The following is a 26,661-nucleotide window of genomic DNA, read 5'->3' as shown; positions in this document are numbered from 1 at the left end:
TGACCGATCAGTTCTAAATACAGTATACTGCGGTCCAAAAAGTTGTACGGAGTTGATACGATCATCCAGCCAGGTTTCGGTGAGTACGATCAGATCGTATTCGGCCTCCGAGACAGCCAGGAAAAACGGGTCGATTTTCGTCCTCAATCCTCGAACGTTTTGATAATATATACGGAGGTCATCCAAACAGGGAACCGGTGGGCTGGAAATCAACGATTGTTCAGGTATCGGAAGTTCAATGTCACTGTCATACTCGCCTAACATAGGAGGTTGGAAGCTTCCGACACCATCATCAACCACAGGGCCGGGACGTTGAAGATGGCAGATGTTGACGGGGAAGGCGCGACTGTGTCGAGACGCTCGGAAGCTTCCATAATACTTGTTGGAGGTTGTCCCGGATCAGATGACGTAGCTGCAATCGGGGGATCAGATTACGTGGCGGCAATCGTCGGCAGACATGTGCTGTTAATAGGTGAAGCATAATCAGGTACCGTAAGTCCAAATATGGTGTAATCTTTTTTTTTTTTCTATTTGATGGTAACTTATTTTGGGATATCAATTATATTTTTTGATTAACATCTTTTCATCGTTCTCCCAAGAAAACTTCCATTCATTCCGCTTTCAAAGGAGATTACAACCCATATTTTTCAGAAATAAAGCTATAACTGAATATGCAGTCTGATAATCACCTTTTCATCGACAAAATACGCCTTCAACACGCGTCGACTGAAAAATGCCATGGTGAAGCGGTCCTTCGTTGAAAAACTAGTGTAGAAGAATCAATAATGGCTTCATCGCCACCAGCGAGAATAATCTGGGCGATCAATGGAAACAATGGATTACCGATGCGACCAGGAGGAAGACAGAGGAGCGAAGAGAGCCAAAGCCGCAATAGAGCGAACAAAAATTAGAGGAGCCAAAGTCTTAGTCCGTCACTGATACTCGGCTCTGGAGAAGGAAATGAAACGGTCGTGTTGACGGGACAAGCGAGCGTGGGCAGACTCTCTGAGGACATTCGCCTCCTCTACGATATTTCACAATGCCTAAGCGGCGCGAAGATGAATGCAACAATGCCTGTGAAAGACGTGAATGGTCAGTTATTGACCGACCCAACAGACCAGCTGAAACGCTGGTTCGAGCACTACGAACAACTTTTTCAAGTAATAGCCAGGCCAACACCACCTCGGCATGATCTGCCTAGAATCCGACGTAAAACATGCGTCAACACCGAACTTCATCATTGCTAGAGATTCAAACAGCCATCTAAAACATGGAATTGAACAAAGCCCAAGGGGTCGATCGCATATCAGCCGAGATGCTCAAATCTGACCTCATGACATTCGCTCAACTACTACATCGTTAATTTCGTAATACCTGGGACACCGCAACTTTCCAGGTGGACTGGATGCAAGGTATTATAGTAGTGAAGGTGCCCAATAAGGGTGACATGACTGTATGAGATAACTGGCGAGGCATTATGTTGCTGTGTACTGTTATCAATGTTCTATGCAAAGTTATTCTAGCCCGGATTTAAGAGAAGTTTTTTTACTTAGTATTAATTGACTATGAAAAAGCTTTCGACCGTCTCAATCACGAAAATATGTGGGACGGCCCAAGACGCAAGGGAGTTCCTTAGAAAATCATTGCCTTATGAGGCACAGTACGAGGCTTTCTCGTATAGGTTGCAGTGTTCTTCGTGAATTTGAGAAATTGCTTCCAGATTTCCTCTGGACAGAAGAAGATTTTCTTAAATAATTTTTTGAGGATATTTTTCGAAAACTTATCCAAAAAGTCTAAATGGAAATCTTCACATATCATCTAAAATTCATTCAAGAATTTATCCAAACAATCCTCCAGGGATTCAAACCAGAAATTTCTTCAAAAATTTCTTCAGTAAATCCTCCTGGAAATATTTCTTGAAATCTCTCAGGACCTCCTTCGGATTTTACTACAAAAATTCACTCGTGAATTTGTCTTAAAGAAGAATATCCCGGTGCCATTCATTGACTTTTTGGAAAATACCTTGAGGAATTCCTGGGTGCATTTCAAAATAAATTTCCCGAGGAATTTTCGGAGAAATTTCTAGGGTAGTTTTTACGGGGATTTCTGGAAGAATTTTTGAAGTGGATTCCACGGAAATTCCTGGAAATTGTTTTGGTGAACCTGTGGATGAAAAATTAAGAGAAAATTTTCGGAGGGAATTTCTGAAGAAATTTCCGGGAAAAAAATTAAGAAGAGTTTTCTAGGTGATTTGTTGACAAACTAGGCGGTATCTGAAGAGTTTTTTAGAGGGCTTTCCGCAATAAATTCTGGAAAAGCTGTGTAACGGTTGACGACTAAAGTTGTAGTTTTTAGTTTGAAATCTTTTGACGATAGTAGTTTTACTTTACCGGGCCCCCACAAATCTTATGTACCAAAACCAACCTATTTTGTACATTTTGGGGCCCCCACATACTGTCGGCCCCGGGGCCTCCTTCCGGCTAAATCCGGCCCTGATAGGGAGTATATGCTTAGCTAGAGAATTTCCAGATTTTCTCAGAAGAATTTCCGGAGATAATTTGGAAAAAAATTTCAGAAGAATTTTTGTAGCAATTTCTGAAGGAGCTCTTTTAGGTATTTCCAGAAAAAAACCTGAAGAGAATCTCTAACGCTTTTCAAGTAGAATTCTTGAAGAAATTTAGGAGGAAATACTTGGAGGAATTTCCTGCGGAATTCGCGTGAGCTGGATGGGATGTGAGTATAGAGGAATTTCATGTGAATTTTGGAAGGAAACATCTAATGTAATTCTCATTTGAATGTATGGTGTAGCTTCTAGTGGAATCCATGGTGAAACTTCTGAAAGATTAACAGGAAGAAATTCCGGAGCAATTCCCGGATGAACTTTTGGAGGAATTTCGGGATGAACTGTCAGAAAAATATCTGAACAAACTTCTGGAATCATTCCGGGAGGGTCTTCCCGGATAATTTTTGGAGGAACTTTCGGAGGAATTCCTGGGTAGAATGTCATTATGAATTTTCAGAAAAAAATCTGGACACACTTCCGGAAGCATCCCTCGAGGATTTTCAAGGAGAATTTCTGGGGGAACTTCCGGAGGAACCCCTGGAGGAACTCTCGGAGGAGTTCCTGTAGGATCCTCCGGAGGAATTCCTGAATGAATTTTCGTTATGAATTTTCAGAAAAACTTCTGAACAAACTTTCGGATGAAATGCTGGGGAAACATCTGGAGGCATTCCTGGGAGAACTTCTGATCAAACTTTCGGAGGAAATCCTGGAGCAACTGCAGGAGGAGGATTTTTTTAATCTTTATATTTATTTCACGACTACGCAGTCTTTAATTGTAGAAACGAGTTTATTCGTTGCGCAACGTTTCGACACGGGGATTGTGTCTTCCTCAGGGGGTAATTATTTGCGTCGCTTCACGTACATCGTTTCGTCTAACTATAACTGTCAGAACTGTTTTATGTTGGTACATTATTACGGAACACTACAAATCGTGGTATCACAAAACTGGCAAATGGCGCTCTTGCCAGTCGTGGGCAGCAGGGACTATGTCCAAGGGCTTGACGATCCCTCCTCAGGCCATCTGCGAGTTGTGGGGCTTGCCTAGGATGTGGTGGGGTTTGACAGTGCGCCCTGTTAAACCTCTATAAAAAGCTGCATGTATCTGCAAGTAGGTCCCACCAAAGCGACCGTGTGCCACTCAAAGCGCACAAGCCCAAGTCCTGGTGTTAGGTGGGACGCTAAACAGCCCTCCGACGAGACAGGAGGTTTGCGCAGGCCCAATAAGCCGCCAGGAAACCCAATCATTACGAACAATATAAGAGATAATGCGACTCGATATAATCGGCAAAGACCTAGGCGACGAATACAGGATCACGATTGGAAGCTTGGAACATGGAATTGCAAGTCGCTAGGTTTCGCAGGTTGGATGATCTACGATGAATTACATCCCCGCAACTTCGACGTCGTGGCGCTGCAGGAGATTTGCTGGACAGGACAGAAAGTGTGGAAAAGCGGGCATCGAGCGGCTACTTTCTACCAAAGCTGTGGCACCACCAACGAGCTGGGAACCGGCTTCATAGTGCTGGGTAATATGCGACAACGCGTGATTGGGTGGCAGCCAATCAACGCAAGGATGTGCAAGCTGAGGATTAAAGGCTGTTTCTTCAACTATAGCATCATCAACGTGCACTGCCCACACGAAGGGAGACCCGACGACGAGAAAGAAGCGTTCTACGCACTGCTGGAGCAGACATACGATGGATGCCCACTGCGGGACGTCAAAATCGTCATCGGTGACATGAACGCACAGGTAGGAAGGAAGGAAATGTATAGACCGGTCATCGGACCGGATAGTCTGCACACCGTATCGAATGACAACGGCCAACGATGCATAAACTTCGCAGCCTCCCGCGGAATGGTAGTCCGAAGCACCTTCTTTCCCCGCAAAAATATCCACAAGGCCACATGGAGATCACCTAACCAAGAAACGGAAAACCAAATCGACCACGTTCTAATCGACGGTAAATTCTGCTCCGACATCACGAACGTCCGCACTTACCGCAGTGCGAATATTGAATCCGACCACTACCTCGTTGCAGTATGCCTGCGCTCAAAACTCTCGACGGTGTACAACACGCGTCGAAGTCGGACGCCGCGGCTTAACATTGGGCGGCTACAAGACGATAGACTAGCCCAAGAATACGCGCAGCAGCTGGAAGTGGCACTTCCAACGGAAGTCACAGGCACAGGCACAGCGTCTCTTGAAGATGGCTGGAGAGATATTCGATCCGCCATTGGTAGCACCGCAACCGCTGCACTTGGCATGGTGCCCCCGGATCAGAGAAATGACTGGTATGACGGCGAATGTGAGCAGTTAGTGGAAGAGAAGAATGCAGCATGGGCGAGATTGCTGCAACACCGCACGAGGGCGAACGAGGCACGATATAAACAGGGGCGGAACAGACAAAACTCGATTTTCCGGAGGAAAAAGCGCCAGCAGGAAGATCGAGACCGTGAAGAGACGGAGCAACTGTACCGCGCTAATAACACACGAAAGTTCTATGAGAAGTTAAACCGTTCACGTAAGGGCCACGTGCCACAGCCTGATATGTGCAAGGACATAAACGGGAACCTTCTTACGAACGAGCGTGAGGTGATCCAAAGGTGGCGGCAGAACTACGAAGAACACCTGAATGGCGATGTGGCAGACGAAGATGGCGGTATGGTGATGGACCTGGGAGAACGCGCGCAGGACATAATTTTACCGGCTCCGGATCTCCAGGAAATCCAGGAGGAGATTGGCCAGGTGAAGAACAACAAAGCCCCTGGGGTTGACCAACTACCAGGAGAGCTATTTAAACACGGTGGTGAGGCACTGGCTAGAGCGCTGCACTGGGTCATTACCAAGATTTGGGAGGAGGAAGTTTTGCCACAGGAGTGGATGGAAGGTGTCGTGTGTCTCATCTACAAAAAGGGCGATAAGCTAGATTGTAGCAACTACCGCGCAAGCACATTGCTGAACGCCGCCTACAAGGTACTCTCCCAAATTGTATGCCGTCGACTAGCACCAACTGCAAGGGAGTTCGTGGGGCAGTACCAGGCGGGTTTTATGGGTGAACGCTCCACCACGGACCAGGTGTTCGCCATTCGCCAAGTACTGCAGAAATGCCGCGAATACAACGTGCCCACACATCATCTATTCATCGACTTTAAAGCCGCATATGATACAATTGATCGGGACCAGCTATGGCAGCTAATGCACGAACACGGATTTCCGGATAAACTGACACGGTTGATCAAAGCGACGATGGATCGGGTGATGTGCGTAGTTCGAGTTTCAGGGGCATTCTCGAGTCCCTTCGAAACCCGCAGAGGGTTACGGCAAGGTGATGGTCTTTCGTGTCTGCTATTCAACATCGCTTTGGAGGGAGTAATACGAAGGGCAGGGATTGACACGAGTGGTACGATTTTCACGAAGTCCGTCCAGTTATTTGGTTTCGCCGACGACATTGATATCATGGCACGTAACTTTGAGAGGATAGAGGAAGCCTACATCAGACTGAAAAGCGAAGCTAAATGGATTGGACTAGTCATCAACACGTCGAAGACGAAGTACATGATAGGAAGAGGCTCAAGAGAGGTCAATGTAAGCCACCCACCACGAGTTTCTATCGGTGGTGACGAAATCGAGGTGGTTGAAGAATTCGTGTACTTGGGCTCACTGGTGACCGCCGATAACGATACCAGCAGAGAAATTCGGAGGCGCATAGTGGCTGGAAATCGTACGTACTTTGGACTCCGCAAGAATAGAGTTCGCCGCCGTACCAAACTGACTATCTAAAAAACGCTTATAAGACCGGTAATTCTCTACGGACACGAGACCTGGACGATGCTCGTGGAGGACCAACGCGCACTTGGAGTTTTCGAAAGGAAAGTGCTGCGTACCATCTATGGTGGGGTGCAGATGGCGGACGGTTCGTGGCGGAGACGAATGAACCACGAGTTGCATCAGCTGTTGGGAGAACCATCCATCGTTCACACCACGAAAATCTGACGACTGCGGTGGCCCGAGCACGTAGCCAGAATGTCGGACAGTAACCCGGTGAAAATGGTTCTCGACAACGATCCGACGGGCACAAGAAGGCGAGGTGCGCAGCGGGCAAGGTGGATCGATCAGGTGGAAGATCACTTGCGGACCCTCCGTGGTTGGTGACGTGCAGCCATGGACCGAGCCGAATGGAGAAGACTCTTATATACCGCACAGGCCACTTCGGCCTTAGTCTGAATAAATAAATAAAAAAATAATAAGAATTAAAGACTGCGTAGCTGTGAAATAAATATAAAAGTTACAGTCGATCCCGCATCAATAGCTTTAATCTTTATTATAATGATTTTTTCGGTGCACGGGAAGCTCATTACTTTCCGGAGGAATTCCTGAAAGAACTTCCGGAAGAATTCCTGGAGGAACTTCCGGAGGAATTTCTGTATGAACTTTCAGAAAAATATCTGAACAAACCTCCGGAGGAAATCCTGGAGGAACTTCCCGTAGCATTCCTGGAGGAACTTCCAGAGAAATCCCTGGAGGAACATCCGGAAGAACTTTCGGAGGAATTTCGTGATGAACCTTCGTAAAAATTCCTCAATAAACTGCCGAAAGATTTTCGGGAGGAACTTTTGCGGGAATTGCTGGGTGAATTTCCTGAGGAATTCCTGGAGGAACTTTCGGAGGAATTGAGATGAATCTTCAAAAAAAAATCTGAACAAACTTCCGTAGGAAATCTTGGATGAACTTCCCGAAGAATTCCTGGATGAACTTCCGGAGAAATCTCTAGAGGAACTTCCGGAGGAATTCCTATAGGTACTTCCGGAAGAATTTTGGGATGTACGTTAAGAAAACAGTTCCGAACAAACTTCCGGAGGATTTTACTGAAAAACTCCTGGACGACCTTCCGTGGGAAACCCTTGAGGAGATCCCGGAGGAATTCCTAGAGGAACTTTTGAAGGAATTTCGGGATAAACTTTCGAAAAAATTCTGAACAAGCTTCCGAAGGAATTCTTGGAGTCCTTTTTGGAGAAATTCCTGGAGGAAGTTCTGGAAAAAATCCTGAGGGAACTTTTGGAGGAATTCCTTAAGCAATTTCCGGAAGTATTCCTGGAGGTAATTCTGCAAGAACTTCTTAGGGAATTCCTGGAGAAACTTCCGGAAGAATTCCTGGAGGAACTTTCGGGTAAACTCCTGGAAGCTTCCGAAGAAATCCGCAGAAATTTTGATGCATGAAATTAGCCCACGTCGAGCCACGCCGCCACGACGCCGACGCCAATTACCAACGGCGTGACGCCGCTACTAGTGTCTAGTATCTGATATTTAGGCGAGGGCATTGATGGTTTTGGTAGGTTTGTTCTTTTAATGTTAAAGGATTTTTAAGACGTTTAATCCGTTTTGAGTTAATAGTTAGTTCTGAGCATATTAGAGTATAAAATCAACAGATTTTAGTTCTCTAGTTTGGGTTTATTATAATTGCAAACAACAAAAATTCGCATCAGCTATACAATTGGTTGCGTTTTTGGTGCGTTTTGGTATTCAATTTGATAGTAACCTACGACCATCGAGTGCTCGTCTGAGAGTTTTTTACGCATTCCAATTGCATAACAGAAAAAATGTGGCTAATTTTCAAAATGAATATCACAGAAGAACACGACATTATGAAAAATAAGCACATGGCAGAGCTCATCAGGCACTCCAGATCTCACTCTTATGCCAGAGGAGATGCTGATACTTCGTCAATTGGTGCTCATGACATAGCGAAAGTTTGGCAGAAGGAAATTTTTCAATAACTTTGATCGGTAAGCAAGGATCAATATCCTGAGGTCGAGTTTTTCCCCAATCTATTGTTTTTAATCACGACAAAATGTAAGATACGATTTTTAATTAGTTTGGCATAATTCTTGTATATTTTATTTCTTGTTTCCCGGGAAGTTGATTACCGGAAAAATGGAAGCTCTAGCCCGACTCTCCACATGACACCTTTTCGCGCAACATTGAACAACAGGCACGAAAGTCCATCACCTCGTCTGATTCCCTGGCACGATTCCAATGAACTGCACACCGTTGCATTGGTGAACAGGCGCTAGGTCATTCGGGTTAATTTGTCCCACCCGACACTAGTGCTAGGCTAATGCGGATACTTGCCTTAGTTGGCGGTCGACGGTCATCGCCAGACCCGTGAAAGCGTAAGTAAGGGAACTTTTGTGAGTTATGACCAGAGCAATGGTGGACGCTCCTTCACAGATGTCGTCTCATCATTTAGTAGCCCGGACTACCAAATATTGTGAAAACCGGCCAAGCTGGCTATGGATGGGCTAGTTATGCGAATATTTGAAAATGACATGGTATAAAAAAGGGTCCAAAATGGAAATCAAATAGGTGTTATGCGGAACACGCATCTCTCTGGTAGGGTTGAAGAAGCAGATGTATCCTATAAGCAAGAATTTTACAAGAAAACTTCGCATAATCTCTATCCAGAAAAACAATTATGGCAACGCCACTGAACAAGTTTATTTTTCATATTGAAAAAAACATCTTACATACCCAAGTAAGAGCAAGTGCTCCGAACTACGCTCAACGAAGCCGGACAAAGATAACGCCACAATAATTGTTTGTGCACAGAGCGACTTTAGCTGAAACTGGGCAACAGTCAGCCGACACTTTGAGACGAAAGAGAGCGCGGATCCGTTGCAGGAAGCTTCTCCTACTTCTGCCACATTTCCCTTCGGAGGGATGAAGTTTTTCATTCTATTGGCAGATTTTTCGCAACATAAAAAGGCCCTTTCAAGAGGGGTGTGAGAGTTCGGTTGTCGTGTTCCAGCACGATAGATAGACAGATGGGTACCGGATGCATGCCTGAAAAACGTACCAGACGTGTGTAGTGCCAGGAGTTTTCGCGCTCGTTTCGTTGTTGTTACACTTCCCCCGAATGGATTTCGGTCTGAAATTGCTTTGGAACTGTGAAAGAGCCAGTAGCAGTATGTTGAGGTAGATATGGTTTTTGCCGCTCCTCGTAGAAAAGACCATGACCTATAAAAACACTAGACATGGTGTGCTTCACTGTGTCTACTTACGTACCCCCCAGGCTCGGCCGAGAATTTCTCCGGGAGTAGTTTCGAACTATGTTTTCTTGTTTCACGTGTCATTAGAGCTGTGTATTATCTGTGTTGTAATCTTCCATAGACAAAGTGGAGTGCTTGTTCGGTACTTGAACTCAGCCAAACAAGGTCAATATCCTCAGAGGACCTACTTTCAGCCAAGTGAGGTCATGTTCATAGGTAGAGCACAGCACATAATATGCGATTTGAGGCAATAATGAGAAAACATTGAGGTAAAAGGTAGCACTTGGGGAATGTATTTTGACAAATTTAGAGTGCTTTGAAAATCCCTTTGAAAAATCAAAGTTATGCTTTTCTGGTGGTCTGATATGAAAACAGCAAACCAAAAAGTTTCTCTATGAGACGCTCAATAACAGTCTCTTTCTGGTAGGAGCGGAAGTGATGGGATAAGTGCAAACAACTTTATCATCTGACCGACCACCCAACGGATCCTATGATCCAGCTAGGGTGCATCAATAAAAAAATAATTGAAAGTTTGTTAAAAATGATCAAAGTTTGATCTATTCACCCTAAAAAATGTTCATTTATTTTACATTTTTTTTTTAGTTTTTATAGCGAGACTTTCAGCTCGAGGCTGGCTCGTCTCGATTATTTTACATGATGGCAACAACCCGTGAAATGAAGCTTATAAATAGTGATTGTTGTTTCAAAAATTTATATTTTTTTAGCTCATTCTGTGGAAGCGCACTCCTGTAATATTAAAGAGAGCTTCAACAGCGAATGAATAATCAATGAGCTCAAGCAAAGAGGAATATTGGATGCTGTGTACTTTTGAACAGAACACAAAGCGGATTAGCTTTCAATGGAACCAAGGAATGATTTAAGACCATCCACGAGCTGTTTTATTTGCCGCCCACGTAACTCCTTCGTGCCTCCTTCTATTACCTACTACTGCTCACTATCGGGAACGTGGACGACGGCGATGTTGTCGTCGCCCTTAAACATACACTTCCTGTTTGGATGAATATTTCTTTAACGTCCACAAACGCGAGTTTCCGTTTGTTTTTTCTGCAACGATTCCGTTTGTGATGCTGTTTCTCGGCAACGGCCACCTCTCCTAGATGGCTTAACCGCTCACCAGAAGACCAGATCAAAGATGCACGACAGTGTGGGATAGCCAGGGATAAGCATATCTGCTCCATCGCCGTCGTCGCCATCGGTGCCGGTATCGCTCCCACGCGGGTCGGGAGCAGGAAAACAGTGGAATACTTTTGGCGTGACTGGGGTGACCTATTTTTGGAGAGCGGATCCCAGACATTCCCAGACAAGGCTAACAAGAGGAGTGAAACTGGGAAAACTAGATCTGGATCAAACTTCCGCCCACTGAATGGTACGTGATGTGATAAGCATTCTTGTACCTATTATAAAGGTGTTTAAATTAGTTTTAGGTAGTATTGAAAATTTGTTTTTGCTTGGAGACTATAGCTGGAACTGGAACCGTTTTTGACGAAATTACTTGCGGTTTTCGACATTCTTTTCATAGTACTGCGAAGTTAGTTATCCGCTCAGAATAACATAACTCAATAATACCTCATTATGTTACTGAAGTATACTCTGTAATGAACACGGCGTGTGTAAAAGGCAAACACCAAAAAAATAATATGCAAAATACTTTAGGCATAGGAGCCTTCATTATCCGTGCGAAAAAATACGCGGCTACAAAGCAAGACCATATGGTATATGCTGAAGATGGATGGGTTCGATTCCGGCCCGGTCTAGGAAAATTTCGTGTTGGAAATTTTCTCGACTTTCCTGGGCATAATAGTATCATCAGTTTTTGGTATCACGTCACCGCCGACGAAAAATCAAAATTTGTCACGCCGCTGATCTAACATATTCCACACTGATTCAAATTTGTAGAAGTCCTCTGTGTTTTCCGTTATAATTCCGAAGAACCTGTGGAAAATGCCTAGAGTTTTCGATCGACATCTCGTTGAAAACCCAATAACCTTTCCTGGAAATTCAAAACATTTTTTTAAAATTTCGTTAAATTTTCCCTGAAAACTAAAAAGAACTTCAAGAAAAAAATTGGAGAATATTCCCATCAAAATCTCGTTAAAGACAAATTTTTGAATGGGAAAGGGCCGTTTCGCCGAAAGTAGTTTGGCCGAAAGCCACAATGCCAAATATAACAACAGACCATTGGGCCAAACATCATCTGATCTGGCTGAAAAGCATTTGACCAAAACCGTCATTTCGCTGAAATGGACATACGGCTGAAAATGTCATTCGACCGAACAGGCCATTTGACCGAAATAGGTAATTTGGCCGGAAGTTCCGTTTGGCACGAACCCAGGGCTGAAAACCTCAATAATAAAGAAAAAAAATTGGCAGGAAGGGCCATTTGACCGAACGGGTCGACACCGTTTCGATTGAACAGCATTTCGGCCAAATAATCTGTAAGGGCAATCAAGTTTCATTTGTCAGTTCAGCCGTGTTTAGTATTCTACTACTCCTCAACAAATCGACGTATTGAGCATTCTTAATTTACGGGCACAGTTCAGCAACTCGCTGCCGCAAGAGCGAAACAGTTCAGTATTCTGCTCAGTTGAACGGTAATTGATAGGTTTTATTTCTTGGCGTTATTGTAGTTCAATAGGCATGTAAGCCAAGAAACACATGTTAAATAACTAATTCAGTAGACTTTAAGAAATTTTAGTGGATAAATAAATTACAATTTTGGGGCAGTAAAACAGTTGCTTCGGCTATTATTAGGTATACACGTTCAGCTTTCAATTTTTGCCTATCATCAGTCATGACAGATCTGTGACAGCGTTGACGGACGATGTCATCTCTCGGTAGCACGGTTTTGGGTAGCGTTTATGGTAGCAATATTGCAAGGGGGCTCGTCGATGGACGGGCGTACTAACATTCCCCCCCTAATGCGAAGAAGGGTCTCCTGAGGCGCATTATTCTCTGACGCCTACGTCCAATACGGCGAGCTTAACGGCAGGTCTCTCATAAATGCCTCGAGTGGTTTGAACAGTTGCACTTCTGACTTGCCCATCTGCCGCAGACCTGGTGGCTATTACGCGTCCTAGTGGCCAACTTTTGCGTGGAGAGTTAGGGTCCACAATGATCACCACATCGTCAACTTGGATTGGTTTGACCTTACCAAACCATTTGGTGCGTCGAGTAATTTCAGGAAGATAGTCTCTTAACCAGCCTCTCCAGAATTCGTTAGCCATAATTTGTGATTGCTTGTAGCTGTTCCGGAGAACGGTCGGATTATCGTTATATGGTACCCATGGTTTCAGGCCGTTCGACGAACCGAGCAGGAAATGGTTCGGTGTCAACACAGGTGATTCGTCGTTGTCCATAGGGATTTCAGTCAGTGGTCTTGAATTCACCACATTTTCGATTTCCAACAGTGTGTTGTTAAGAACCTCGTCGGTGGGAAGCCTTCCCCATTGCAACTTGGATAAGTTAGCTTTCACAGTTCGGATCAGGCGTTCCCACGCTCCTCCCATATGTGGTGAGACGGGTGGTATAAAAGTCCACTCAGTATTCGGTGTCATGAACTCCCGGACGAGTTGGTCCTGGTTGATGTTCTGCAAAACAGCTTTCAGCTCTTTACTAGCGCCTTGAAATTTGGTGCCACGGTCGCTGAAAATAACTGCTGGTGTTCCTCTTCGTGCTATTATGTTTCGTATCGCCAGCAGGCATGAATCTGTAGTCAGAGTGTGAGCTAGTTCTAAGTGTATCGCTCGAATCGTGAGGCACGTTGCCAGGACTCCCCATCGTTTTTCAGAGCGTCATCCAACCGTAACGGTCATAGGACCGAAATAATCGATTCCCATGTAGGTAAACGGACGTGTGTATGCTGCAAGGCGTTGCATCGGTAGGGCGCTCATAATTGGAGGTTGTGCAGAAGCTTGATCATTTTTACACTTTTGACAGCCCTTGCGGGCATTCTTATAGGCTACTTTCAGTTTCGGAATGTGGTAGCGTTGACGTACTTCATTAATTGTTGTTTGGTGGTTTTGGTGATTGAAGCGTTTATGGAAATCTAGGAGGATGAGTGTGGTAATTGGATGATCGCGTGGAAGAACGATTGGTTGAGCTGCGTCGCGGGTAATGAAGGCACAGGCTTGTGTTCTACCCCGAATCCTGATAACATAGGCTTCATCTAGAAAGGTGCACTGACGGAACAGCGAACTGCTTCTTGGTAAACACTTGTCCGGATTCTCTGTTTCCCGGTCCCTTGATAAAATGGCAATTTCATCGGCAAAGACTGTTCTCTGAGCTTCACGGTGCAGGTAGTTCTCGGCCTTGTTCAGCTCCCAATGCTGCAGTGGACCGAAGGTACGGTCATTATTACCTACGAAGAGCTTCAGATTTCTCACGTAACGGAGAACGTAGGCAGTACAACGAAGTAATTTCTGCCAATCTGAAAAGCGATGTACGTCTATTACGCAAGTATTACCCTCCGTGTGTACTAACAGATGTGGACGCAGCTCTTCGGTAGTGCTGTTGATGCGAAGTTTATGAAGCGGCCAAAACTCAACTGACGTCCACAGGAACTCTGGGCCGACGAACCAACGCGCAGCGGCTGACAGATTGATATTTTTGCTCCACTTCGTTCCTTCATCCGCTACATTCTGCTTGCTTGGAATCCAATGCCATTCTCGAACGTCAGAGGCCTCCAAAATCTCGCTGACTCGGAAGGCAACAAATTGGCTGTAACGGCGGTGATCCGAATTCAGCCAGCACAAAACGTCTTTGGAGTCCGTCCAGAAAAATCGTTGCTTAACTTTTATCGACAATGATCTGCGAATTGTATCTGCTAAGCGCACTCCGATGACGGCAGCCTGAAGCTCGGACCGGGGAATGGATAAAAATTTTAGCGGAGAAACTCTTGTCTTAGAGGCCAATAGTGTGTATTCGATGTTTGATCCTTCTTGATACCTAAGGTATGCTACCGCAGCGAAGCCCGCTTGCTTCGCTCGCATCGACGAAAATGTGCAAGTGCACGTCATTGTCGTCAGATACGGATGTTGATGAACGATAGCATCGAGGAATTTGGAGTTTTGTTATTCCAGGAAGAGCTGCACACCAAGTTGACCACTTTTCAAAATGTTGATCGTTAATTTTCTCATCCCATCCGATTGAGGAGCGCCATATTTCTTGAAGGAGTGTCTTCAGAATCATCAGAAAGTGGCCTATAAGGCTCAGCGGGTCGAAGACCATCATCAGTGTTCACAGGACTTCACGTTTCGTCGGCCGACGGCTTTCCGAAAGAAGAGTTTCGTGCATGCGGTTCGAGATCTTAAACGTAAATTGTGTTCCACCACATTCCGAGAATCTTTTCAACCGGGTTTTCGCCATTAAGGTTTTTCTCGGCTGATGAAGGTTCGCCCAACTGCTCCAGTACAGTGGGAGAATTAGATGTCCAGTTTCGGATTTCGAATCCAGCCGATGCATGTATTTATCGTACATCTAGTGTAAGCTGAATTGCTTCTCCCTCATCCTCGACACTCAAAAGCATATCATCGACGTAGTGTCGCTTCCCAAGTAACACCTGCAACTTAACCCGGATAAAAAAAATAAAATGGAAAGTTATATATAGATTGTAAACCGGTTTTTGTCGTCGCATGGAGTTTTTGAATGGTCGTACCTCAGTTACAGTTGTTTTTAGTTCCGAAAGTTACTATTCGTAGGTTTAATTCCTTTAAGACTAGTTTATGATCAAATTAAAACTAATTCTGCTAAAGTAAGACACTTTGTTACATATATGTTTTTCAAAGACTTATTTATAACGAAAACTGTTTATCCGAAACAGGCCTCTGGGTATGAGATATCATAATATTAAAATTATGTCCAGTGGTTAAATTGCCACTACATTAATCTACATTCACTTCTATTTTTGAAAACTTATTCTACTTACTACTTTCAGTCCTTTTGAGACCCAAAAATAACCTGAATGATATCCAAGTTTAGCGATGATTTGCTATTGCTTTGAGCGGTTGCCAAGAAACATTTCGGTCGATTTCCTTACTTTATTTATTAGGGCTGCACACTCATGTACATCTGGGATCTGTTTCTAGGACGTTCGAATCGAATTCGCTGTTATTTTTACACACATTCATTACACTTCTCTATATTTCCACCAAAAAAGTAAAAACTCAATAGATTTGCTATATTTCTGTTATTGTTTTAGTTTGTAACCATGGAAACTTGTTTACAATAAGTAGTTTTTTCGGGAACATATTTAGGATTGTCTTATAACAAACGCAACTGTTTACGTTAACAATTAATGTTACATATTGGTTTTACATAAGATTTTAAATAACACAGATCCTGTTTGACAAATGGGCTTACACTGGTGATCAAAAGTTTTAGTATCATACTTTTAATCATGAAATGGAAATTGTGAAAAAATATGTACATAAAATCAATAATTGATATTAATAAGCAATATTTAGTTGAAAATGTTTCGGAACTGTTCATTAATGGAAAATGCTCTGAAACAGTATTTTTCTCAAATACATTAATAAAATACTAATAATTTTGTCGAATAGTACCAGTGATGGCAATATTATTTAGTCAAAATATCTCATCAAGTCTATATGCTTACTCGAAACTTTACAACGCAGTTAAATGATGATAAACTTTGCGGTAAAATTATCGTTTAACAGAGATATGCCAAAAGGGGAGGGTGGTTTCATATGGAAAATAAGTTTACCTAAACTAAGGGGGGTGAGGTGATTGAATCTACCCAGTGAAATAAAAAAAAAATCCAACCCGCATATTGTTGACTAATTTACTAATATTTTTTTTCCCAACATTTATTCACTATTCTGGATTTTTGTACATACATTATCAAAACGCTTGAAGGATCCTATAACTTTGTCTAGTCAAACATTGTTCTTATTCTGAAATCGGTGGCGTGAGAGCCGAATTACTGCCAAATGACAATTTGTGACAATTTTGTAATTTCGATCCCTTGCCCCATACTTTGTATTTAGAACAATGATCAGTTAGACAAATTTATAGGTTCCTCTAAGCGTTCATGTTCATAGACAGAAAAAGTCACTACAACAACAATCAGACAGGCGACGTCCAGACAATCAAGTCGCCAGTCGTTTACAAATTTGATTTTGTGGATGAATAGAACTACATGTGAGTGAACATCAGCATGTGTCAACTCTCGGTATCAGCATTGTTGCGTATGATGTTGAAAATATACTTCAGCTTGGCACATTGATATTCAATTTGAAATCTTAAAATATGAATATCATTTCATATTGTGTTGCATGGATTTAAAATAATGAAGTCAAAATTCTAAAATATATGCATCAGTTTAGTGTGAAAACGTGAAATAATCATCATTTGTCGGCACAAATCAACCAGAATCTAAAATATTCGTCTCAACGCCAGTATATGTTCGTTTTTTTACGCTGGTGATGAGAATCAAGGGGTAAATTTTATTTGGAAGTTTGATAGCATGCTGCAAGATATTCATGCCAGCATTGCCGAACAAATCATCACAAACAAATCAAAACAAACACGATTTAATGACGAATCTGTCTGCCGAGTCTCGATGCAAGTTGTAGTAAAATGAAGATTTCTGTTCTTGCTCATGCTCATAAAAAATCATGAATAGTAGATAACTTTTGAAAAAAGTTATTAGCAGAGTAGCAACAGCAATCCCATGACATTTCGGTAACATTTCTTAACACTGCCGCGATGAATCATGATGTAGTAAACAAAAAGTGAATTGAACATAATAATAAGCATTTCTCAATGTTTTTCGTATGTTCTAAAAATTATGGCAATCGATGTAATGTTATGTGATGCATATGGCGTATGGTTGTGACCATGAGCAACAACATTTCTGATTTTAACTTCAATTTTTGTAGTATTTTTGAAATTCATGACTCCAATTCAACAAGATGCAAATGGCGTACAAATTATACCGAAGTAGTAATAGCAGTTTCACCACAAATCTAAAATGGCAAGTAAAGACGCTCTATGTGGATGGTGATTTATCACCGAAAAGCATGTAGAATATAGTTTAGATTACTTCAACTCAGAAGCATCCGTACTATTTCCATGATAAGTGTAACAAATATATAAATTAATAATAAAAACAAACCTGACAGCCAGATTTTATTGGTTAGATCAGGGGTTATAACTGTGTTTTATGTTTGTTTCAGTGACAGGTCAAAAGAAACGTGAAAGACGTTTTATATTGACTCCACCTCTTGCGCTTTTTTCGTGATATAGCTGTCGTATATATGATGTTGATAATAATATTATACCTTTCCAGTAAGTAATAAATTAAGTGTTGTCACTGAGTTATCACAAGGTGTGTTGCTTGGGTTGATGATTGCTTCAACGGCTGCCGGGTTATCTTGTTGGAATTTGCGTGCGTGCAGGTTTTTTACATACTGCGCGGTACTCGGTGAGCAGCAGGCTCCAAACGTCATGACCTGTACGATGTAGGTGTTCGGGTCTACGTCAGTTGCGTTGTCTTTCCAAAAGAATCGCTGACAGTGCTGATCAGCTTCACGTATATGAACCTGGTGATACATTTCCCTGATGTCACCACAGACTGCGATCTTGTATTCCCGGAACAGAATAAGCACCGACAGCAGTGAAGTCAGCTGGTCTGGCCCTTTGAGCAGTACACTGTTCAGTGAAACCCCATGTACGGTGGCTGTGGCATCCCAAACGAGTCTAGTTTTTCCGGGTTTGTTCAGGTTCACTACTGGGAACATTGGTAGATACCATACTCGAGAACGCTCTGCTTTAACCTCTTCGTCCGACAGCTTCCGGATATAACCTTTTTCTACGTGATCCTCAATCTTCGCTTTAACCGCATCCGCTAATATTTTGTCGTTTCTCATTCTTCGTTCTAGACAGTCCCATCTCTTCAGTGCCATCATTCTGCTATCTGGAAGTCTGATTTTGTCGTACTTCCAAAGAAGTCCAGACTCGTATCGCCCAGATCGGTATTTCGTAAAAGACTCCAGCAGCATTTGGGCTCTTTGATCCTCCTGCGACTGAGGAAGTTTGTTCGGGATAACAATCCCGAGGCTGTCAAGCGAGAAGAAGTCCTTCACTACTTGATGAAGGTTTTCTCCGACGTACTGGTTACCTTGGCAAACATGGAGGGAATGAAAGTTTACGGAATGTACGTCCGTGTCGTCGGGTGCACAACTCCCATAAATGGTCCAGCCAAGTCGTGTTTTGACGGCTATCGGCTCATGCGGCCGACCTTCTTGGCTTTTCAGCGGATGGCCAAGGTTGAGGTTGTCAAGTCCTATTAGAATCCTAGGACAGGCGTTTTCATACGATTCTACTGGTAGACCGGCGAGATGTCGGTATGTTTCTTGGATGTCAGCATACAACAGCGTCTGCGGACGAATTTGCAAACTCTGCACGGTCTGCACGGCTGACAATTGGTACTTCTTCGAGCTATCCCTGTTGCTGGAGATCATAAGGCTTACCCTTTGTGAAGAATTTTCCAAACGCTGTGAACCTCCGGTCCACTTCAGGCACAAGGGTGTTCTTGGTCCTTTCACGCCTAATTCTTCCGCCAGATTTTGCTCCATGATGGAAAGTTCGGAACCATCATCGATAAACGCGTAGAGTTTTATGGCTTTTGCTGGTCCATGGAGAATCACTGGTAGAATCCGGAAGAGAAGTTTAGATTGGTTCTGGTGGATGTTGCAGCTCTGTTGGGTTGCCTCGGTTGCCTCGGATTTTTCTGTTGCCGTTGTTGACGCATTTGCTTGTTGTTTTTCGGAGCCATGAAGAAGAGGGTGATGTAGATAAGTGCAACCATTCGTGCCGCACGCCTTCTGCTGTCTACACGAACCATTATGCTTTCGCAAACATTTTCGGCATAATTTGCACTCACGTACGGCGGCCCACTTCGAATCGTAGCTGAATTCTTCAAAGCGCTTACATTTCGCAATGTTCTGGCAAGTACCTTTACAGATTGGACACTGTTTTGTCCACTCACTGGAAAGCGTTTGCTTGTTCTGCGGTGATGCAGTGATCTGCCTGCTAATTGTTCGGCTTGCCTCTGAGTGTACGTTCAGGAAGCCATCTTTTTTGTTGACTCGAGGCCTGTCATTGCTGCACGAGGCCATAACCGCACTGGCATCCTCCGCTGTAGAGTACATCCAGGTGCTGAAGTCTAGCAAATTTGGATTTGGTGTATTTCTGGAATATTTGGCCCAATCGAGCTTCAAAGACGACGGAAGACGTTCCACTAATTCGTATCGCAACGAAGCGTTGTACACGAAATCATTCACACCACAGGCTTGAATCGTCGGGACCAAATTCTCTACGGTTAGTGCAAAGTTGACTACCGTCTCGAGACGGTCGATGTTTGGCGGTGGAAGGGCACGCACCTTTTTTACGACGGCTTGTACAATCGTTTCCGGTCTGCCGTACAGCATCTTTAGAGTTGATATCACTCCGACAACGTTGGATGGATGCAGTAAACCGCATCTAACTGCTTCTAATGCCCTCCCTTTCAAACATTTCCGAAGGCGAAGCATGTTTTCCTCGTTTGAGTATCCGCACATTTGAGTAGAGCTGTTGAAAACCGAAAAAAATAGAGGCCAGTCCTCTGGGTTTCCGTTGAAGTCTGGAAGTTCCTTCGGGACCGCTTGGCGCGCCGCCAGTTGACTGCGGTTGAGAATGCAGATTGTCTCATTGCCTGAGGACTGCGTACGTTGCACGAGTGGATCATGTTGATCGTGGTACATTGGAGTTGACCTTTGCTCTGGAACGAACTGGCTTGTTTGGATCAGAGTTTCTCTCCTCGGGGGTTGAGGTTGCACGGTTTGAGCTGCGAAACTGCTTCTGAGTGGAGGATGATTTTCCTGCCGTAACCCTACTGCTGGTTGTAGCTGACGACCCGGTTGAAACGCTGGTTGATTGACGCTTTGTCCGAAAGTATGAGCTGTTTGCTCTGTAGTCCTTCGCAAGTTACTCGCTGCGGGCTGAAGTACTTCGTCAACAGCTAGACCGGAATCGTGCTCTTCTCCAAAACGGTCCGTATTGGAAATCCATTGTTCGATATTCGACATTTGATCCGAAAATGCCTCGATGTCACTCACCACTGTCGATGACTCACTGCCAAATACAAAAAGTGCCTCAAACTTCTTCTCTAAGCATTCTTTCTAAAGCCTCTTCCCTTTTTCGATTTTCTTCAGCTTCAACCTCCTTCTTGCGTCACTTTGAACACTTTTTCCTTTGCTTCTGGTCGGCTTATGAATCAATTCAAGATTTGGGTTCTGATCTGCGACAGGAACAGCCAGTAAATGCCTACCGGAAGCAACGCATTTAGCGCAACTCCAGCTCTCGTTCTGGATATCCTCTGTTGTCGTCACACACTCCAAATGAAAACACCCTTTGCATGCATCGCACTGAACCATTTCCAGACTATCCGGCCTTTCACACAACTGACAATTCGCTTCTCGCTTCGGTCTCGCATCTCGCGGTGGATTACGTCGCGGAAAATTAACGCTACCAACTTTATTGTTGAGATTCTCTTCTGTCGATGTTTTCGGAATGGTACCCGTCGGATGATGATCCAATGAATTATTATCTACGTTTACCTTATCTTTCGGTACAGAACCTGTTTCGTCATTTGCCTGGGGCAGGATCGGTGACTGGATACTCGCTGCCGCTGTATTCGATCCCGTCTTGGATCCGGCTTTGGAATGCTTCGTCGACATCTCTCAACTCGGTAAACGATTTTGTAAAATGTTTAGTATTCTACTACTCCTCAACAAATCGACGTATTGAGCATTCTTAATTTACGGGCAAGGTTCAGCAACTCGCTGCCGCAAGAGCGAAACAGTTCAGTATTCTGCTCAGTTGAACGGTAATTGATAGGTTTTATTTCTTGGCGTTATTGTAGTTCAATAGGCATGTAAGCCAAGAAACACATGTTAAATAACTAATTCAGTAGACTTTAAGAAATTTTAGTGGATAAATAAATTACAATTTTGGGGCAGTAAAACAGTTGCTTCGGCTATTATTAGGTAGATACACGTTCAGCTTTCAATTTTTGCCTATCATCAGTCATGACAGATCTGTGACAGCGTTGACGGACGATGTCATCTCTCGGTGGCACGGTTTTGGGTAGCGTTTATGGTAGCAATATTGCAAGGGGGCTCGTCGATGGCCGGGCGTTCTAACAAGCCGTATGTCCCTTTCGGCCGTAAGTCGCTTTGTACCAAATAACATATTCAGCCAAACCATTTTCAAGCTAATAACCATTTCAGCCTATCGATGCTCATTTTGCTGAATTGGGCATGTAGAGGAAAATGTGGTTTGGTCGAATTGGAAAAAACCGACAAAATGTCGATCGGCTTAAATGGACTTTTGGCAGAAAAAAAGCGTTTGGCCGAAATATTCGTTTGGCGGAAAAGAAACATTGTGAGACCTTTCTGTCAAATTACCACTTTGGCCAAACGGCATTTTCTGCCCCATTAAAACCAATTCGGTCGTATTCCCGCAGAAATTTCAAACATTTTTACATGAGTATCCCAAATATATTGGAAATTCTAAAAAAATTCTCCAGTGAGAAATCCAAAAAAATTCAAATGGTTTTTTTGTAAACTTTCCGGTAGAAGTTCATTGGATTTTTCCTGAAAAATGAAAAGATTCTCCTAGTAATTCCTTAAAAATATCCCGAAAAAAATTCAAAAAAATATATTCCATAAACGATCACTATAAAAAAATGCCAAGATGATTCACGCTAGCTAAGCTCCAGGATGCCTGAAAGATACTGAAAATTGGCTTTCTTTGTCTTTGGCTTTATCATTGTCTTTTTCTTAGTCTTTATCTTTATTAGGAACAAGGAAAGTCCCGCTCGAGTCTAAATGATATATGTTACAACCTTGAGGCTACAATTATTTCCCGGGTAGAAGCCATGAACAGAATAACAAAACATGATATGTACTTGATTGATTTAAGAGATAAATGCACAGGCAACAATATCCAAAACTTGCACCGAAATATCATTTAAATATCAATATATGTTATTGTTTTTTATATATAATAGCCCTGTTTATCTGTCCGGTGACTAGCCAACGTCTAGCACGCGGGGAAATTCTCACAAAAAAATAAAATATTTGACACTTCAATTCTTTTTTACTATCAGATGCAGAAAACAAAACCAGTGACAACCAGACACAGACAACAGACGTTCAAAATTTTGTTTTTTTAATGAATGAAATAATGAACCCTTTATATTGAAAAAAAAAAAACACTTGCCACAGGCGCTACTGCGTCCACAAATAAACTAGTGATTAATAATAATACAACAGAATATATTGTTATTTTATGGTTGCACATGTCGTATTCATACTGTGTAAACAATATTACTCTAAAGTGACTATACTTTCAATTGTTTTCGTTTCAAATTTTAAATCATTCAATCGCTTTTTAAAAAAAAAAATTCAAATGGCGTATGAACTATTAAAAAATATTTGACTCCAAGCGAAAGTTTCTGCAATATGCATTATTTTTCCTAAAACTTTATTGTCAAACGTTGAAACGGGCCTAATTGAAATATAAATTATTTTATTCACTTGTCATAAGACGAGTTAATACAATCCCATTGAATTCCACCACTTAATTGTATCTTGACAGATACGTATTTCGACCTCAACAGTAAGGCTGTCTTCAGTGTCTCGTACTTGACTATACGAGACACTGAAGACGGCCTTACTGTTGAGGTCGAAATACGTATCTGTCAAGATACAATTAAGTGGTGGAATTCAATGGGATTATATTAACTCGTCTTATGACAAGTGAAGACATTCCACTAAAAAGCTCAAAATAATTTTCTTATCAATTATTTTATTGTTTTACAATAAAAATACAATTCAAACTATTGTATGATAACCATTTTAATCGATTATGTCTACAATATATTTACCATACAATGTATTGTTTGACGTAAAAATTGTAGGGAAAAATCTTAAATTTTGTAACGTTACGATACTTAACAACCCGTATATTCTATTGCGAAAACATTATTTACAATTTAGTAATAGTCTATAAAAATTCATTCTAATGTTTTCCTATGGTTCCTCTTTTTTTCTATAGCAAATTTATTGTTTTGAATGGTAGCATTACAATATAATAATATAATGCATTGTATTTCTATAAATAAAAACATTTTGACGAGAAAAACAAAACAAAATAGCACATATAGGCTATAGGCCTGAAGTAGGTTGTTTGCGTTTATGGTGTGTTCCGTTCTCATGCCTCCGATCCACAATTCTTCTTATTCGTGAGATAGAGTTCCAAGCACATCCGGATAGAAAAAAAATCCATTAACATTTTGCCCAAAGGTTGAGTAGCATAATGAACCTATTATAGCCGAAGAGATGAAAAATTGTTTATTTTTCATCTTTCATCGATTTTCCCGTCACCGACGATTTATGACGAGGGTTCGACCGCGCCAGGATTGAAAAAGAAGAATGTAATACCAAACAACATTCAGTAGTGTCAGGTGAATAATCGTTTGGTATGTTTGGACATGTCGCTTGATATTGATTAACACATATGCATATATCTATCCGATTGAGGAATTAGCTAAATTATCCTGTATGTGAGGGATATCATGCCAATAAATATTCTTTTGAACAACTTCCTAACTAACAATAGTTACATACATAAAAAGGCCTCTTTTGATAATTTAAAGTATTATTTTCGAAACGGTTAAAAAAATGAATGAAAAACGTACAATAAAACATAAAAACAACGTTCGAAAAATTTCAAAACATTCAATGTCTCAAATCCCGTATTGTTCACTAAAGTAAGAACGATTGTAGAATACTCGTGCATAGTTTAGGCACCATACCATAAAATATTGTATATTTACAATATAGCTCACCTCGGCAACATAAGGCAACGGTTAGCACAACCACACCATCTTGTCTCACAAAGAGTAACTAACGCCTGAAAACGTCGGTCAAGGGCTGTGCCATAATTGTAAAAACTACACTAATTCTACAATATTTTACAATTTGAATTACATTTAAAAAAAATGACCTAAGGAATCAAAATGGTGTCATAGGATGATTTCTAGCATATTAGCGGATGGCCAACAAGAAGAGTGGTGTTCCTTTCGTCAAAACTAAACCACGTCTTCAATGCAAGAAAGGCATTCCGAGCGTTACAGAGACTTCCCGCTGGTCAAAGGGAAGGGAAATACCCTTCAGGCCTACAATGAAAAGCACTATAAATGCAGGTCGGTAATAGTTGAAGCCAAGGGGAAACAGTGGGAGGACTTCCACTGTTCAGTCAACCTGGCTCAATCCGCTGCCGAAGTCAACGCGCTTAGTCCACCATCCACCTCGATACACCTGGTAGTCAATCCGATTACCGATCTCACCGAAGTAGCCAACACGCTGCGGGGGTACTTTGCCCGGCTAGCGTTGGTAAACGGCTACTTCACCGAAATCCTGCGGACAATCACTGGTAGCTCTTCGTCCCTGACAACCTTTCTACCGTTTTCGGTTGTCGAACTGTCGTTCTCCCTCTCCAACAGCAATGGGAAATCCTCCGGTATCGACGAGATATGGAAAATTGATTCTATTCTCGAAAAGCCACCGCCTTCTGCCAAGATCCAGTTCCTAGAGTTTGTCAACCGTATGTGGGTTGACCAAACCTTACCGGAATGGTGGCGAAAAAGTTTGGTCATCCCCATTCTTAAGACCAGCATCTCCTCCCGGGATGTCACTAAGTACCGACCCATTTCGCTGACCTCTTGTGTGTCCAAGATCGTCGAGATGTTGATGAAGCGGCGACTGTGCGACAAACTAGAAGCACACGGTAGACTCGGGTTCTGCCAGAAGCTCGCATTCCGCCCAGGGTACGGTACGGGCACCTACTTTGCAAACCTGGGTGACATTTTGCAGAACGCTTACAACGTGAGCAAACACGCCGATCTGACCTTCAACATGACTTGGACCCCTTCGTCCTTCAAGAACGAGTGTGGATTTTCTGGCAACATCCTTGCGTTTGTTCGGAATTTCCTTATAGGGCGCTCCTTTAAAGTCCGAATTCGGAGCCAGGGTTCAAAGACTTTCCTGGAGGAAACTGGGGTACCTCAGAGCTCTATTTTGGTAGTGATGCCGTTCCTTGTCGCCATTAATGGCGTGTATATTGCTGGTCATTGTTGGCGACACTGCAGGCCGCACGCGGATAAGAACACAATCCGCCGTCAGGGCGGTTCATCGCTGGGCCATCTCTGTGGGCTTCACTATGACCGCCAGTAGCTGCGTCAGAAGACACGTCTGCTGTTGAAGGCAGTTGTCCGTGTCAAGCGTCAAGTTGGGAGAAAATCCCATCCCCAACAAGAAAATTGTAAAAGTTCTTGGAGTGTCCATCGACCGGCACCTCTCTTTTCTACCGCAATTCCACGAAGTCAAATTTTAAGACCAGAGTTAATCTGGTTCGGATGCTTCCCAAACTGCATCGAAGAAACAACAGAGTGCTCTGGTTAAGGATCGGGCAAACTATCATTTTGTTGGTCGCTTACTCTTGCCTTGAGCATGAAATCGAATAAAGCCCCAGGGGTCGACCGCATATCAGCAGAGATGCTCAAAGCTGACCCCACGACATCCGCTCAACTACTGCATCGTTTATTTCGTAATATCTGGGACACCGCAACTTTCCCGATCGACTGGATGCAAGGTATCTTAGTAAAGGTGCCCAAAAAGGGTGACCTGACTGTATGCGATAACTGGCGAGGCATTATGTTGCTGTGTACCGTTCTCAAAGTTCTGTGCAAAATTATCCTAGCCCGGATTCAGGAGAAGATCGATGCGACTCTCCAGCGGCAGCAGGCCGGATTCCGTGCCGGAAGATCCTGTGTGGACCATATTGTCACGCTCCGCATAATTCTGGAGCAGGTCAACGAATTCCAAGAGTCCCTTTACTTGGTATTCATTGACTACGAAAAAGCTTTCGACCGTCTCAATCACGAGAATATGTGGGGCGCCCTG

General features: G+C 42.9%; 1 protein-coding gene across 1 annotated transcript; it reads right to left on the bottom strand.

Moving 5' to 3' along the window:
• Positions 1-10,548: 10,548 nt before the first annotated feature.
• LOC134206795 (uncharacterized) lies at positions 10,549-14,646 on the bottom strand. The gene is made up of 3 exons (XM_062682516.1): positions 13,482-14,646; positions 12,595-13,337; positions 10,549-11,025 (listed from the first exon to the last, which is right to left on the bottom strand). The coding sequence occupies exons 1-3, from the start codon at positions 14,644-14,646 to the stop codon at positions 10,549-10,551; spliced, it is 2,385 nt and encodes a 794-aa protein (XP_062538500.1).
• Between the last annotated feature and the right edge of the window lie 12,015 nt (positions 14,647-26,661).

The sequence above is a fragment of the Armigeres subalbatus genome, chromosome 1 (genome assembly GCF_024139115.2).
Source record: "Armigeres subalbatus isolate Guangzhou_Male chromosome 1, GZ_Asu_2, whole genome shotgun sequence".
Lineage (NCBI taxonomy): Eukaryota > Metazoa > Arthropoda > Insecta > Diptera > Culicidae > Armigeres > Armigeres subalbatus.
Note: the sequence above shows the minus strand (reverse complement) of the source record. Positions and strands in the feature narration are given on the sequence as shown.

Excerpts from the sequence above, each read along its gene's own strand:
- LOC134206795 (XM_062682516.1), bottom strand. The coding sequence starts at position 14,646 with ATGACGTGCACTTGCACATTTTCGTCGATGCGAGCGAAGCAAGCGGGC. Across the intron at positions 13,338-13,481 it reads ACGCCTTGCAGCATACACAC|ATTCATGCCTGCTGGCGATA; the intron begins GTCCGTTTACCT and ends CTCTGACTACAG. Across the intron at positions 11,026-12,594 it reads TTAAGCTCGCCGTATTGGAC|GTACAAGAATGCTTATCACA; the intron begins GTAGGCGTCAGA and ends CCTTTATAATAG.